At 47.2% G+C, this 17,745-nt stretch overlaps 1 protein-coding gene across 4 annotated transcripts in view; it reads right to left on the reverse strand.

Moving 5' to 3' along the window:
• The window catches only part of TRIM35 (tripartite motif containing 35), a 379,901-nt gene that overhangs the window by 286,538 nt on the left and 75,618 nt on the right, over window positions 1-17,745 (reverse strand). For all 4 annotated transcript variants that reach the window (XM_085613100.1, XM_085613097.1, XM_085613099.1 and 1 more), the window contains one exon: window positions 805-1,035. In XM_085613100.1, coding sequence (XP_085469226.1) covers window positions 805-1,035 — 231 coding nt within the window. The remainder of the gene's footprint in view (window positions 1-804; window positions 1,036-17,745) is intronic.

The raw sequence follows: 17,745 nt of genomic DNA on the forward strand, positions 1-17,745 counted from the left end.
GGTCGTGGAACTCCTACTGCGACGACGGGGAATGATTCAAGCATGTGAATCTATGAAAGATCCAATACTGGCGAAGTAGGCATTCTAAATCTAAAACATTGACATTCAGGAGAAAAGGACTGACAGAATGCCGTTGTACCGGATTATACATAAAATCATGGATAGTAATTCTGAAATGTTATTTCCATACAGGAAAATTATACAAAAAGTTCCAGGGTCCACACATGCTGCAGGGAATTTTACAAGCATTCATGACTCTCAATGAAGTTTCTATGATGCAGAGTTCTAGGTTTATGCAAAGTACACATATTTTACCTTCCTCCATACAGTTGTGCCGGTGGCACTATGGTCATGGTCTTATTTGATGAACAATGCGTTTCAAAAGTTGGAACCCTGGCCCCTCTCAGATGAGGAAATTGGACTAGAATACAGATCACAGTGATTTCGTTAAATTCAACTTGAATGTTTGATCCCTTTGATGACAATCATCTGGTGAACTTCAGAACGGCCATCCTGGAGCTGCCTTGTTAGGTCAGCCACGCTATATCCGGTGACACAAACCCTGCTCAGCAATTTGAGACCTGCTCTGAAGCCTCTCTGGCCTATGTCTGGTCTTCTAGATCTATTCCTCATCAAGGAGACTTATTAGGAGCAGAGAGGTATTCTTTGAAGCATGTTTAAGATCAGGCATTCAGACACAGCAATACTGACAAGGCCACACAAACTGACTATTACAAATGAAAGCTTTAGCATGGCTTGGAAAATACTTCAAATGTCTGTTGCAGTTCCGCGCTCTGCACCTACCATTAGAAAGGAAACATCGTTCTCCTTCATTTCGGACTGCAGCTTGTTGATCTCCAGTGACAGGGAGCCCAACTCTTCCTGGAGCTTTTTGATCTTCTCCTCCACCAGCTTCTGTTTCTGCATCGCTTCTTCTTCCAGATCAGCAAGCGCTGCCTTCTCTTCATTGCGCAGGAACTCGTGCAGTTTCTCAAACTCCTTCTTGATCTGGTCTTGGATTCGGATGCTTTCGGACTGGTGAAAAGCAGGAGTGAAGATAAAGCTCTATTAAAGAAATTCTATGATCTGTAGGACAGGTGAATTAAACAAGTACATAAACGAGACAGCTGAACACTAAGATTCAAATAAAGCTGCATATTTTTTTGTCTCTTAGCAATTCAATTGCTATCCAGGAGATTCATAGCTAGCTCATGGGACAAACCAGATTACAGTATCAACACATCACTACCTTGCTCACAGATTGTGGCTGAATTGGGAGACATGTTGCTGGAGAAGACACTATACAATTCATCACTTTCCTGTGCAAAACACTGAATGTGTACAGGAACATGGTTCTGATCTATTACAAGTGCCTAAAATAAATGAGTCACCAAAAATATTTCTTTCCATTTGCATTCTGTTTTTAAATATTTCCAAGTATCATGTAGACCATGACATTTCTGACTGTTAAAAAAAAAAAAGAAAAAAGAAACAATGTTCTGCCGGATTTACTGTTACTTATTCCAAAATGTTTTAATGAATTACTTTTGAACTAGTTCTTTATTAAGGTATACAGTATAACATTTTCATAGACAAACTAAGAATGTTTTATCACTTCCTACCATTTAACTCACAAACAATTTCGAAACCAGCATCCATGCATGGAGATGCAACCATTGAAAAAACGGAAGTCACCTGAAGTAAAAAAACAAGCATTGGCATAGCAAATAGGTCTCGCTTTCGGGACCTTATAAGTATTTAGTTATGCAGCACAATATCCTTGGTGCAACAACTGTTGCATGGCTAAACACGTATAAGGTCCCAAAAGCGAGACCTATTGGCTATGCCAATGCTTTTTTTGTAGGCACGGGGGAGATTAAGTGATTTGCCCACAATCACAGGTTGAGGAGTCGACCCTGAGGCTCGAACCTTGGTTTCCCATCTCCAAGGTCAGCAGTCCAGCCGTAAGACCACATAGAGACAGGGAAGAATGCGGGCTGCGGGCTGCGGTAGGCTCCTGGGATGGGGCCGAGAGAGGGTTGCTGTAGCACCCAGGGTTTGGGTAGGCTTATGGACAGGCGGATGGGGGTGAGGTAGCACCAAGAGAGTTGGAGCAACTCGCTAGGGTTTGGACAGTGCTGTGGGCGGGGTGAGGTAGCACCTGAGACTCAAGGAAGTTTTCAATATTGTAAATTTGTAATCTACGATCTTCATCCTAGTGGGTTTGTTTTTTGTGTGGCTGCCATCTATAGTTTTATTCTACTTTTTCTTCTCTCTCGTTTGATTCTGTAACATGTAAATATGTAAAATTCTCCTCCTGTAACATACTTTGTTCTATTGTGAAGCGCTCTGACACCTTTGGGTAAAGTCCGCGCTATATAAAATTGCATTAAATAAATAAAATAAATGAGACCGGGTTAAAGTACCCCTTGTGGCAGTGGGTGTGGTGGGCAGGACAGATCGAGGGATGAGGTACGCCCGTTGCTGTGGGTGGGATGAGGCACGTCTAGGAGTGTTGAGGTACGTCCCTGTGGTGGTGGGCGTGGTAAGGCAGGACCAAGAGATGGTTGAAGTACGCCTGAGGCAGTGGGTGTGATGATGCACACACAAAGGAGGGTTGAGGTACACCCCTGTAGCGGTGAGGCATGCCCAGGGGTTGAGGGTTCAACTTGAAGTAGCCCTGTGGCAGTGGGTGTGGTGAGGCACGCAGGATGAGGGTTGAGGTATGTCAATGTAGCGGTGGGCGTGGTGAGGCACGCACGGAGGAGAGTTGAAGTTCCCTGTGGCAGTGGGTGTGGTGAGGCACGCACGGAGGAGTGTTAAGGTACGCCCCTGTAGCGGTGGGCGGGCCCAGCACTGACACACAGGCTCGGCCCGCTCGCACTTGTATTGCTCGCGGCGCTCTCCGTACTGGAGCTGCTCACACACCCCCTGAAGCGGAGCCTGGAAGGAGGCAGCACCGAGACCATGGCAGACAAGGACCCCGAGCAGCCCAAGCCCCACAGGGTGAACGAAGGTGTGGGCCACATTGAGTGTAAGAGAGGGCGCAGGGGGCGAGATCAGTAAGAGATCGGAGGAGCTGGATGGGTGACTGGGCTTGGGACGTGTGTGCCGGGGACAGAGGGCAGGGGAAGGTGTGTGTTGTGGATACAACAGAAGCACGGAGAGGCGTCTCGACTGGCGAAGGGGTTGTTGTGTGTGGAGCAGGATTCAGAGGAGGAGAGAGGGTCTGAATTGGGAATGGTGTATGTGGGATACACACAGAACATCAGCCAGGACTGGCAAAGGGGTGTGTGATGTTTGCAGCAGGGCCCAGAGGGCGAGAACGATCAGGAGTTTGCAGGGGGGATTTACTCATGGGAGGACAGTCATGACTAGTAAAGGAAGGGGCGTGTGGTGTGTGGAGCAGGGATCAGAGGAGTGGGGAAGGTGTGTGTGGGGCAGACCCAGTTCTAGTAGGTAGCCTGGGTCGGCCAGGTCCACACAAAATCTGACCTTTGGCCCAGCCAGTCACAGCAGAAGAGGGCATGGAAAAGGCGCATATTAAGAGCTACCTTCCTCCATCTCTAGGTCGGACCCTGTACTGTTTTTCACGGTCTTTAAAACTGCAATCGGACGGTGTGTGTTGGGGGTAGTGGTGGGTAAGCAACAGAGAGCCGAGCTAAGGGTCTGGCTTGACTCTTGTGGAAGGGTTCAGGGGAGGAGAACAGGTCTGGATAGGGGCCGGGGTTAGGGGAGGAAAGCGGGACTGGATAGGGGCCGGGGTTAGGGGAGGAGAGCGGGTCTGGATTGGGGAAGGTTTGTTTGGTGTTATAGGGTTCTGGGGGCACACGAGTGTGCACTGAAGAAGTGTTCGGTGTGGAGGGGGCTGACAAGGGGAGTGTAGACCAACCAAGGTCGAGTGTCCAGTGAAAGTCTCTCAGAGAGTGGATCAGTGGGGATGTGACAGACTGGAGGGCTGTGGTTAACGATGCAGAATCCCTCACCCTGAACTAGGAAATGATGTTTGGAGGGAAACAGGTTAGGTGGTGTTTCAAGAGGGGAAGGTTGTACTTAAACGGACCTCAAGGTTATTGGGGGGAGGGTTCGGGCTGCCCAGAGGGAGGGGGAGATACAGAGGGAGCCTGGAATAGGAGTACAAAGCATGCACAGACTGTAGAAAAAGATCTGCATACAACCAAACGTTGGCAATACTTGTGTGTGCGTGGTAATGCACAATTGTTGTACTGTATCTGGCGAAGAGAGGCGCACATGGGGGGGGGGGGGGGGGGGTCTGCTCGGCACAGGGGAGGGCCCCAAGGAGATCAGAGTTAAGGGGTGTACAAAAGTTCCAGCGGTGCTGTGGGGAAGGTGGGTGGAGGAGGAGATGCAGAAGACATTTTAAGGAAGCGAGGAGGGATCTAAGGATCAGGTTACTATGGACGGAATGGCCCCACAGAGGCAGACAACCCAAAAGGTGGGCTGAAGTAACAAGCTGAACTGAGAATTAACTAAACAAGCATTGGCCGCGCGGCCGTGAAAGTGATCGCGATCAAAGCGAAAGTGATCGCAAGGACACGCTCTGTGGTAAGCATGTGAGTGCTGCGCACGCAGCAATCACGCTGGAAGGGAGGCAGATGGCGGCTGCGCACGTGAACGCAAGCGTTAGGCCAGTGAGGTCTGGTAGCACTTTGAAAACCTGTACACTTAGGGCCTCATGTAGGTAAATAAATTTTACCGGTTCTTAAATACCGAGCCGTACCGAATCGGTAAATTAGAATCGGTAAGTTACATGTAGGTAAAAATTCGGTAACAGTTACCGATTCGGTAACAGTCGGTAAATACGAATAGGAATTCACCGATTCGGTAAATACCGAGGTGATAATTACCGAATCGGAAAACACCGAGGTGGTATCTACCGAATCGGAAAATACCGAATCGGTACGTACGGATTCGGTAAACAACATCACATGACTTGACGAAACAGCTAATCCTGTGCAACGACAGCCCACCCAACCAGGAACTGCCCACACCCAGGCAGGTGTACACAATTAGCCGAAGTGGCCACACCCAGGCAGGTGTACATAATTAGCCGACCCTGGAGAGGCTCGGAGTGCAGAGGAGAGGCAGGGAGCAGTTGCATGTGCGAGCGGGAAACGAACAGCATGTCCAGCCAGAGCACACAGAAAGACGGAGGGGAAAGGAGGAGGAAGCTCAAATTCAGCCCCAAGGAACTCCAGGTGCTGGTGGAGGAGGTGGTGAAGCAGCACCAGAAGCTGTTTGGGAGGCAATCCCTGCAAGTGCCTGAGGCCGAAAAGCGCAACATATGGCTGGCCATCCAGGCGCAGGTCAATGCTGTGGGAGTGACCCACAGGGAAATTGAGGTCCTCAAAAAGCGCTGGTATGACCTGAGGATTGTGACCAAGAGGAAGATGGGCGACATCCAGAAGGAGGCCAGCCAGACCGGAGGTGGAACCAACAGGGCACCTGCCCTCACCGAACTGGAGGAGCTGGTGGCGGCCACACTCGAGCAAGAGAGCGTCGTGGGTCTTGGGGACGCCGACAGCTCTGCCAGAGCCGCAACACACCAAGGTAAGACGAAAGCACAGCAATGTAGCCGCCCCTACCCCTATCCCACATCCCCCATTGCGACACGAGAATCACACTGCAGTCCACACGTGTCAGTGCAGACAGGCAATGCATTCCGGGAGATGTAGTCAGGGCAACACTAACCATGACGTAAATGTCACAGGGCAACAAGGCATGTCACGCACTCGAGGCACAAGGAGACAGAGGACAGATTGGAATGTGAAATGATTTATTGTGACGCTTGCAATGCAGCCCCTCGGGGACACTGAGCCAATGTTGTTTTTCTGTCCACAGATGTGACATCATGCAGTACAGGGCATGCTGCAGGGGAGACGGCACACCGGCCACAAAAATCACCTCTAGCCAGCACGAGTGCAGACCAGGGAGCAGGCCCACTTGCAGCCGCACCACCTACGCAGCAAGCCTTGCCGCACACAGAGCCAGCATCACCTCACCGAGAGCCAGCATCACCACCACCAGAGCCAGCATCGCCACTCATGTTCGATTCACCGGCCACATCTCCGCTTGCAGGTGTGAGAATGAGGAGGCGTCCAGCAGCCAGGCTACGAGCCTTAGACACCTCGTCAGACGACAGCATGGGCCCAGAAGACCGCACCGGGCCCCAGGAAGGGAGCCATCCCACTGTGCCCCAAACATCACAGGCAGCACAGACGGGAGCAAGAGGGCGCCGCAGGTCGCGTGTCCAGAGTCCACCAGCACCCACTGACGGCCATGGTGTCTTCTTGGGGCTCGAGGGCCAAATGTTGAAGCAACAGCGCCTGCAATCAAAGGCAGTAATGTCAGTCCAGAGGCACATGCGGGTGATGAGGACAAGCTTAGTCAACATGGACACAAACATTGGCGGCATGGCTGCGGGCATTCGGGACATGTCCCATTCAATCCAGCAGTTGTGCAGCAAATTAGATGCTGACATCGAAGCACGGCGCCGGGAACGCCAGAGAAGGGACACTACCAGCAGGGCACTCAACCGTCTGGCAACTGCGACTTCCCTACTTTGCCGGCGCTCTGTGACGATGCAGGAGGGCCTAACACAGTGCTGCAGCGACCTGTCACGGGGGATGGTGCAGGTGACAAGTGCACTAGGGGTGCTATTGACAAGTCAGGCGTCGACAACTGCTGCAGGGGATGCTGCGGAGAGCATCGACACCAGCAGCAGCATCACACCCCCCGTCCCCGAAGCACGCAGGAGCAGCAGGCGGCTTGGGGTTGGCTCTAGTGAGGATGCACAGGCCGTGCAATCCACCACTGCAGCGCGTATGCGCAAACATTGATGTGGCCCTGCTTATCCACTTGCCATTGGGTGACGTAACCCTGGACATACTCATTGTATAGATGGCATATTGCCAGATTGGCCTGTTCATGTGTTCATGGCGTGGTGCCACATTAAACTACGTCATGACTTCTCACGACTCGCTGTGTCCCCTCACTTACTCAGAAATATTTGCATGTGATCTCTGCCCGTCTCTCTCTCCCATCGATTGCAGTTGGCACTCTAGCTGCGCTGCCCTCTGGCTGGCCTGACTCATCCTCGTTGTCCTCAAAATATGTTAGTTCCACATCTGTACCTTTTTTCGTGGCAAGGTTGTGCAGCATTGCACAAGTGGCAATTATCTTGCAGCAGGTGATGGGTTTGTACTGGCGTGCGCCTCCGCTCTTGTGGAGGCAGCGGAACCTGCTCTTCAGCAGTCCAAACGTGCGCTCCACCACATTGCGTGTAGATTTGTGGGCCACGTTGTATCGTCTCTCACTCTGGGTTGCTGGGTGTAGGTAGGGAGTGAGGATGAATGAACGGCATGCATATGCACTGTCGCCTGGATGAGTAAAAGGGAACCATCAGTTACATGCCTCTATACACTCTGATTTGCAGGTTTCAAGGGGCGTCACTGTTACTTACCCAGCAGGTATCCCTCTCCGAATTCTCCGGCTCTCAGTCGTGTGTAGATCCCACTATTCTGGAAGATGTAAGAGTCGTGGGTGCTCCCAGGAAACTTTGCAACAATATCTGTGATGATGTTCCCTGCATCACAGATCACCTGCACATTGATGGAGTGGGTGGACTTCCTGTTCCTGTAGATGTGCTCTGTGTCAGCTGGAGGACAGATTGGGATGTGTGTACCATCAATACAGCCGATGACATGGGGGAACTGTGCCATGTGATAAAAGTCTGTTTTTGTTTTCTGCAGTGCAGCCTGTGTGTTTGGGAAGCTGATGTAGTGGTGCATTCTCTGCATCAAGGCATCCAGGAACTTCCTGAAGAAACGTGACAGGCAACTCTGGGATACCCCACCCACCGCAGCTATCACCACCTGATAACTGCCGGATGCCAACAGATGTAGGCTGCAGAGCACCTGCACATGTGGGGGTATGGCGTGCGCCCTTCTTATTGGCTGGTCCAGGAGTGGGTGAAGGTCCCTGATTAAGTCCATGATGGTTTCGGGGTGTAGCCTGTACCTCTCATGTATCTCTGCATCAGTCAGCTGGAATAGTGTGATGCGCTGTCTGTAGATTTGTTCCTCCCGTCGCCACACCCTCAGTCCTGCTGCCTGTAGACGTAGGCGCCTTGCAATGACGTACATGGCGGCCATGTTGTCCACGCTGTTGCATTTTGGGATTGCTTATATGCATTGTTGATGGTTACCACCTGCTTTCCATCCGTGTTAATTACCGACTCTTATTTACCGATTTTCCTGGATTTCTTAATTACCGACTGCTCCTACATGTCATTTTCAATTTTTACCACTTCATATTTACCACTTCATATTTACCGATTCGTTAATAATGTATTCGGTAAATATGAATCGGTATTTTAGAATTCGGTAACTATGAATCGGTATTTACCGCCTCATATTTACCGAAAGGTGGTTTTTGGACTCCTACATCTCACTTGTCTGAATACCGGTCGGTAACGGCATATTTACCGAAAATCGGCCGTTACCGACCGGTATTTGGCTACCTACATGAGGCCCTAAATGTCTCGCAGAGCAGCGCATGCGCTGGCTCAGGCGAGACCTAAAAAGTATTTCAAGAGTCTCACTGTTCATAGGAACACAAACCTATTAATTTTAGATATGAGATACGTCTGCAAATAAAGCACTTCCTGCATCGCTAAAAACATACTGCTGAACATTTGTACTGAAGTTTAAAAACCTACTGTCTCTACTAAACGGTTACTATTTTAAAATGAATGAGGTTTTAAACGACAGACGGGATGGAAAGTCTGAGAAAACATGCGGAAAAGGATGCCCGACTCAAGCAGGAATCGCTCAAACTATTTGTAATCCTTTAAAAAAGTATTATGCCCGAAAGGACTAAAAAAAAAAAAAGATAGTCACTCACTTTCTCGTCCAACTGGTTTCATATCTGCATTAATCCATCAAGGTTCTTTCCTTCAGCTTCCTCCAAATAAATTCTTTCAAACTGAACATTTAAAATCAGCAACAATGCATCAATTTTATCATGTTTTGAATATTAGTACAGGTAAAAAGATGTATGCTGTTCCTCAATGATGTGACAGGAAAGAGGCCTATAATGATATGCAAGTCAGTGAAGTCAGGAGGAGTTTCCTCCTTCAGGAAAAAGACCCTCACACATCCAGTAATCTAGATGTCATGCTTAATCAGGTCTGCTCCAAATCGGGGCGGCGCTGCAATCCCCAATCGGCGACCTTTGCGGCGCCTTTTGATGGAGATCTTTAGTCCTTCTATGCCGGTTGGTGTAGTGCGGGTGAGGGCCCTAAGTGTAGTGTGTACTAGTGGAATTTTAAAACAAGTAGTGGTGGCCCAAAATAACAACAGTTTAATAGAAAAGGTCCCACTCTTGATTAAAACAAGAAAGTGCGTATCCCTGCAGTGAGGTGTCAGGTTTACGCTACAATGGTCAACATGTTTCTTGCATCGGTTAGGTTAACCGCAATTCATCAGGACCACAAAAGAAGTTCACACACTTACTGGTAGTGATAGCAGCTACTACAGCACTTACCACTATTACAGCACCCTAATAAGTGGTTACTTATGTTGAACAAATTCAAATGCACCCCATAGTGAAGTTATGATCCAGCACCGATTCGTTGGAGCCCTCGATACACCACTACGGGGTGCATTTGAATTTGTTCAACATAAGTAACCACTTATTAGGGTGCTGTAATAGTGGTAAGTGCTGTAGTAGCTGCTATCACTACCAGTAAGTGTGTGAACTTCTTTTGTGGTCCTGATGAATTGCGGTTAACCTAACCGATGCAAGAAACATGTTGACCATTGTAGCGTAAACCTGACACCTCACTGCAGGGATACGCACTTTCTTGTTTTAATCAAGAGTGGGACCTTTTCTATTACACTGTTGTTATTTTGGGCCACCACTACTTGTTTTAAAATTCCACTAGTACACACTACACTTAGGGCCCTCACCCGCACTACACCAACCGGCATAGAAGGACTAACGATCTCCATCAAAAGGCGCCGCAAAGGTCGCCGATCGGGGATTGCAGCGCCGCCCCGATTTGGAGCAGACCTGATTAAGCATGACATCTAGATTACTGGATGTGTGAGGGTCTTTTTCCTGATGGAGGAAACTCCTCCTGACTTCACTGACTTGCATATCATTATAGGCCTCTTTCTTGTCACATCCTTGAGGAACAGCATACATCTTTATACATGTATTTATGATTGGGCTACGTGTGCTGGACCTGTTCAAAATAGCCCGTCGTTCCTTCTCCTTTTTGCAAGTTGAATATTAGTACCCCAGGTGCTCATTCGAACTCTGTGGTGACGCTGCAGCTTACCACTGGAGAATAAATTCAGACTTCTGCTGTTGTTGAAAGTACGTTTCACTCAGCGTGCAAGACTTCTTTCCAACATGGATGGTCAAGATAATGTATAGAAAAAGTGCCATTTTGGCGCTCAAGAGTACGAAGTTTAATGTCCAAAACAAAATGAAACCCATCAGATTGTTCATTTAATGGAGTCTCCTAAAGGAAAAAATATTTTCATTCTATTGCAGCAATAGGGCATTCAGATCGGCTACGCTTGTACAGACGGTCAGTTAGCACTCTAGTGTTGCATTTGAGGGTAGTCAAACTGCACCACATTCCTTCCATGGGAAGTACATTTTAATCCGCATGTTAGACAGTCTCCTGGCTAAGAAACAATTTGTGATTGAAGAAAAAAGCATTGCCCTGGCTTTAGTTTTTGGACCACTTATCCTAACTTCCATAAGAAAATGATATCAGAAAGCCATTTTCTCTGAAACATTGTTAACGTCCCAGAGTGTCAGCATTTTTCACACCAAAATTCTTACAATTTGTAAGATGCCAACAGATCTATATTTTTATTAAAATCTGTCATTCTTTATATGTGATCCCTTTCGTCACCCTCAAAAACCAGCATCACAATGCCTTTCTATGGGACAAAAATGCCACTGCTTTACAAAACAAAAAACTAAATAATCACAGCTGTGCTTCTTTTAACCTTCCACCCAACTAGTCCCATGGAATATACACCACCTAACAATTTTGTGAATGTAATCCCAAATATTGAGGTTCTGATTTACAATAGCAATTTTATCCAGGGGAGGGGCAAGGAGGCAATTTGCTGCATGTTATTGGAGTGCTGCTGCAAATTCTACTAAGCATGGGAAATCTACTCACATGGACAACAAAAACCACCATTTATTTTGGTTTTAGATTCCTGATCAATTGAGACATCTACATAAACTTTGCCTCTCCGAAAATATTCTATGAAAAAACCTCAAACACTACCTCACAATTTTCTTCCTGTAACACCACACATCTACTTCTCGACCATGCACCAAAACTTTAGGTACTGGTAGGTGGAACACAGAGTTGCCCTATTTATCGGCACAGTACAGGGTCATGTCATGAAACTTTGTTATGGAGAAAAATGGCGACAGCATTAAAAGTAATCTTCTGGCACTAGATTAAAAAAAAAAAAATTAAAATGAGGCAGAGCGGAGTAACTTAGCCGAAATCCTAGAGGCCTACAGGTGAGATGTGGGCCACTGTTGCAGCTTCCTGCTGTCCATAATGAGCAGAGCAGCGTTATACAAAAGATCTACTTGCGAAATTCCTATACATTCTGCAGAAGACCCCATACACGTTGCCAGACAAGTTTTTCTGCAAAGTAGACGAGGTCACTAGATCGATGCTCCCCATAGAGGTGCCCCGCGGATTGCTATGGCAACACTTTTGAGAAAAAGTCTTGGGGTGGGGGCATTACTTTGCCTAATTTAAAGCTTTACTACTAGGCGGTCGACTTAGTGGTCATGACTGGGTCTACTCAAACCAGCGAGAACACACCCTGCTGGCTGACAACAGAGTTCTACAGGCAGGAGGCTATTTTCGCCAATTACTTGAAAGGGGCAGATATGCGGGCTCCAAGACGCAGACGGCCATAGTGATAGCCACCAAGAGGAGAGTGATACAGGCCACAAGCTGCCAGGGGAGGGTCATGTTTGTGACACTACTGTGGGAGACAGAGACCCTGAAAGAGCTTAGGGCGATTGAGGGGCAGAAAAATGGGATATGCTGGGTATCACGAATGAGACGTCTGGAGGGGCAGTGGGGACAAATGATAACTTTCCTTGAGCTGTAGGCCGAATATGAACTATCAGGAAACCAATATTTTAGGTACGTCCAAATGCAACATTCTCAACAAACACAAAGGTATCTTAGAAAATCTGGAAGAAGTCACCCCTGTAGTTTAGGGTCCTCACCGCCCCCCTTCATACCCATGCTGTAGCCCAGGTATATACAACCTTACTTGCACACAGTCTTTTCCCCCCTGGAGGCCCTTAGGCACAGATGGGAACAATATTTGGGTAGACTAGAGGATGACACATGGGAAGTAGTGATATGTGCGGTGATCTGCTTAGTCCAGTTTAAACTGCTCCAAACAACCTACTATATGAGAACGACATTGTATAAAATGGGATGCATCACCTCGGATCACAGTTTGAGGGGATACGGACAAAAGGGAATCGTGCTACACACCATTTGGGAGTGCCCGCACATAGAGATACTGGGAGAAGGAGGGGAACAGGCTGTCAGACGTGACTGAAATACAGATACAGCTTACACCCAAGCTGATCGCATTGAGTAAATGGGGGAGCAAACAGTAGAGCAATTGACAACACTATTTTGTAATGTATCCCTAGCAGTGGCATGGGGAGATTAAAGTTAGACAATGGGGTTGATACCCACAATGCAGGACAGAGTATCGAAGTTCAACTGGTCCATGAGGGCAGAAGAGATGGTGTATAAATCACTGGGATTCCACTGAAAATGCGAGAAAATTTGGAATCAGGGAAATAAGAGTCTGTAAGAACTGAGGGGGGGGGGGAAAAAAAAAAAAAAGACAGTGTAACTGTTGGACACAGGATCAGAAGCCTGGACACGCTACCAGCAGACATCAGAAGTAGTTTTCTCCCTAACCTCTGCCCCCACCTACAGCCAGTGTACAGAAACAGTGTTCCAAATCCTTCCACAAATGTACGATAGCATGCCAACTGTCGGCGGCAGAGGGGACATTCAGTACAGGGTTGGTGTTAACTGATCAGTTATCGGGCATACTAGTTGATAACACTTAGTGTTATGTTCAACTGCAAAAACATTTTTTTTTTTTTTTTTTTAAAGATGACCTAGTAAGGGAAACTAAGCTTGGAATGCTTTGTACATAAGCAGGCTGCCTGAGCAGCTTTGAACAGATTTTGAAATTCAGAATTTAGCTACTTCTAGAAAAGTCAATGTTTATGCGGTCTTCAGAGCCCCTAACTTAAAAAACGTATTTCCAGAATTTGCAGAAAAAGAAAAATTCTGTACTATGCATAATACCTTCTAAACATCTCCTAATCCTGAAGATTTTCTGTTGGCATACGCCTCCGGAGAAAAGTTCTATGCATAGATTTTGGTTGGTCTATCAATCCCCAAGGAACTAATGCATTTCTCTGGTATCCGACCAGAGATTTGTGTCAAGCTCATTTTGTTGTGAGTATTTGAGTGTGTGGATGGTTCTGATGTGATTGAATTCAAACTGCACAATGTACCACCACCTCCTTTCTTTTCGCTGTGGCCTGGGGAACCCTCGATTAAGCAGATGAAATCATAAAACTAGTTTTAACTATACAAACGTTTGTGACAATGTTAAGCTGACAAACATTACTGCACTGTTTTGTGGTTGGTGGGCTAACAGTTTGTAAACACAAATGGGGCTGCCCCTAGTCGGCGAGGCGAATCGGACAGCGGTAGGAGACACGGCAGAAGGCGCCGAAGCAGACAAATTTCACAGTAGGCTCCTTCCCCATTTGACCTCCCATGGAGCAAGCAGGATAGAGTCCTGGGGCACTTGTTTTGAGTACTATACTTCGGGGGAATTGTGATAACTACACAACTCCTTGCAGTGGTTGTTCTTTTCTCTTTAAGACGGAGCCCTTTATACTTATGGTCCTGACGAATGCCATGTACGCTGCGGTGATGGTTGGCAGAAACATGTTGACCACATTAAAACCACACTTATCACGGTGAAGAGATGATCGGTTCCCAAATCACCGCTCACTGTTTTTAATACCAGGCAGTTGTCTTCAACAATTAAAAAAAGAGGTCTTTGACAGTTGTTGTGGTTTTTAAATCACTTTCACTACCCATGGGCCCCCACTCTCCTTTAGTTTAGAAGTGCATCCCTGTCGCCAGATGTATGCCTGCCCTCTATCAAACCAAGTTTTTAGAGGGCGAGGACGGCCGATGAAGCATGACACCTGGTGGTGTGTGAGGCCAGTCCATCAATTTGTGAGATGACCACAAATTCTATGCACCTCGAATAATCCTGTAGCGATCCAGACTAGGGGCAGCCCCATTTGTGTTTACATTTCATGTTGGAGGCTGGCTAGCCCCTGGGCCCTACGCCTCTGGTTCCCATCCCTGGCTAATAACCATGGCTAGTGTGTTTTTGGGTTAACAGTTTCCCAGATTTCCACGCAGATTTAAATGATCAAGTATTGTGCAGAAACGAAACTCAATCAGCACCATTTACCTTAAATCAGCCAAATGCTTGGGAGGCCGTACTTTGGTATGCAAGATCAACAAGATGGAGACTGGAGGATTCTGCGACTACGTCAAGAAGGATTTTGTGCAAATGTTGAGGAGAGAATCAGTTAGGAATTGATGCTCCTCGTCAGAAAAGAAAGTGTGTGACAAATTTAGTTAAGAGGACAGTGACAGAGGCTTGAAGATTGCCAAACTGGCAAATCATTTGTTAGCTTGTGTGGATGAACTAGAGATGGACAACAAGAAGAGTGTGCAAGCGGTCGTGGTTAAAGCAAAATGGAGGAATGCTGAAATGTCTGAATTAAAGGGGTTGGTTACAGGCGTGGGTTAGATGGGCACTTGGCTAAGAACAAATGTCCTCCATTACATACGACAAGGAACTTATAGCAAAAAAGGGCAAAGGGCATTATGCGAAAGGGAGTATTGTGAAAGTGCATGAAGATAAGGGTGCAAGTAAGAAAGTGGTTTTAAAAGTGAAAACTCCTGGGTGAATCTAGGAACAGTTTTACTTTGGATCGGGTGAGCTTGAATAGGGCAGTGTTCTTAGTTGGCTTCATTAAAGGAATTTAGGAATATTGTGGAATCTCAAGACGGACCTTCCGATACAACCAGCATAGTGGATAGTCGTTGGTTTTGTTAAGTAATTTCCTCAAGTTTAAGGATGAAATTAGGAACTTAAAGGAGCATGCATAATGGGTTGAGATGGCTAGTTAGTAAGGTACCACATGCTCCATTAATGTCAGATAGTAGAAAGAACTGCAGAGCTTAGAAAGGGACAGTACTATTGAACTGGTGGAGACCAGAGTGGCTGGCACCTGCAGGCCAGCAAATTTCGTGGAGAGGTGAGACTCTGGATAGACTGCAGAGAGCTGATAAAATGCATTGTTGTAGTTTAAGACAAATACCAATTGTCCAATATTTGAGATCATTAGCATGTTGGCTGGTGCCATAATGTCAATGTTCTCCCCACTAGACTTGATGTTGGCAGACCAGACTGGTCTCAATATGGACTAAAAAAAGACCCAGTGTTCCCATCATATTCTGGAATATACAGATATGTGCGCATGCTTTTTTGGAGAGTATCAGTGAAGTCAGTCTTTCAATTCATCATGTGTTTGGTAGGATGTAAGGGGGGGGTGCAATGATTCCAAGATGATTCGCAAGAACTAATGTAGCACAACACAATGAAAGAGTACAAAAGGTTCTGTCACTCTTGAGGAGTGGGTATAATTCTGAAAGTGTGAACATGTTCATTTAATAATGAAGAGATGGCATACCGAAAGCACTTGATAATGAAAGAGGGAGGGAAACCGAAAGAGTAATTGGTCAGTTCTATACCGACCATCACCCAGACCAGTGAAAACAAAAAGGTCGCCACGTTCTTAAGAATCGCAGAGTTCTACAGCAGGTTTATGGTAGGGTTTCTTAGCAACCGTAGTGGTAAGGAATCTGCTGAAGAAATAAAAAATCAAAAAAAAAAAATCACTCAATTGGACGACAGATTGAGAGAAGGAATTTGAAAGTCTAAAAAAATGACTTTAGACAAGCCCCCCCCCCCCCCCATAAAGGCATCTAGAGGGGCCAGTGGGATATCTGGTAGATCTATCGGCACAGACTGTCTGGGTATCTGGGGGAGCACACGCTGCATGGTATTCCCTTCTGTATCACTGCTTTGATGTGGCTTTGATGTGGCAGGTGGGACATCATACCGGCTTGGGGTACAGAGAAGCCTCCCAGCACAACCCGCTGGGCACAGAACATGGACAGGTGTTGGCTAAACAGACGGTGCATCAGTTGCAGGGTTGCCCGCAGAAGTTTGACAACATTAGGGGCCCATGAATGATGCGAGAGGCAAGGGGATTAACCAGTGGGATGGTGGGACACTGTGGTTGCTAACTTTGATGAGAAAGAAAGGGTCACATGGATATACTGGATGAGTCGGGCCTACATCTTACATAGTGCCCATCAAGATAGCAACATTTTCCCCGAACAAGATACCTTCCAGCGAATGCCAAAGTTATACTGGTGACGATTTGTCAACCTTGTATACTGTTATTTATTAATAAAATATTAAAAAATTAAAACTAGATACGGTCAGGACTTAAGTCATCAAATCACCAAGGAGCAAACAAAACCACTCTCAGGTCACGGTGAACGCACCCATTTCTAAATCTTATGGAGCAATTTATGTCATTAAAATTCAATTCTAAATTTTGTCTTTTGAATACAAATATCCAGTGTATGGGGTGAAGCATAACATTACTTTTTTTGTAGGGGGAGGGGAGTCTTAAAGGACCAGCTAACCTCATCACTCAGCAACTCCACCCCAACCATCACGGAAAACGACCCAAACACCGCAGCCCGAACCCTACACAGATGGATCTCACACAGCACCAACACCATAGCCCCCCCCCTCAAGAAAAACACCCACGCCAAGAAAACCAGATGGTTTACCACCGAACTTTGAGTCGCGACGTACTTGCCGCCGCCTCGAAAAGTCCTGGAGGAACACCAAATCCACAGAAGCCTTCAACTTCAGAGCCGCCACCAACGCCCACCACCATCTCATAAGAAAAACGAGGGGAAAAAGCAACTGAAGACAGAATCTCCACTCACGCACACAATAGCAAAGAACTCTTCAACAACAAGGAGTTCGCCCAACCCACCAGCAAGTCAGACATCCCTCCCTCACAAGACCTCCAACAAACTCAGCACCTTTTTCCACCACAAAATCAAGAGCATCTACGACAACTTCAACGAAGACAACCAACACACTGAACCCTCACCAACCACCCAGACACCCTGAAGCCAGCGATCGACAACTGGACAGTCCTCACCACCAAAGACACACTGAAGACAATGAAGTCAATCCACTACGGGCTCCCTCAGCCCCCTGCCCTTCCCCCACCACATTTTCAACAGAGCAGCCGACACCATCACACCAATGCTCTGCCACACCATCAACCGCTCCCTGGCAACCGCCACGTTCCGACGACTGGAAACACGCAGTGGTCAACCCCCTCCTGAAGAAACCCTCGGCAGACCCCAGAAACCACAGACCCTGCTCCCGTTCTCAGCGAAAGTCATCGAGAAAGCCATCAACA

The sequence above is a fragment of the Triturus cristatus genome, chromosome 6 (assembly GCF_964204655.1).
Source record: "Triturus cristatus chromosome 6, aTriCri1.1, whole genome shotgun sequence".
In the NCBI taxonomy this organism is placed as follows: Eukaryota; Metazoa; Chordata; class Amphibia; order Caudata; family Salamandridae; genus Triturus; species Triturus cristatus.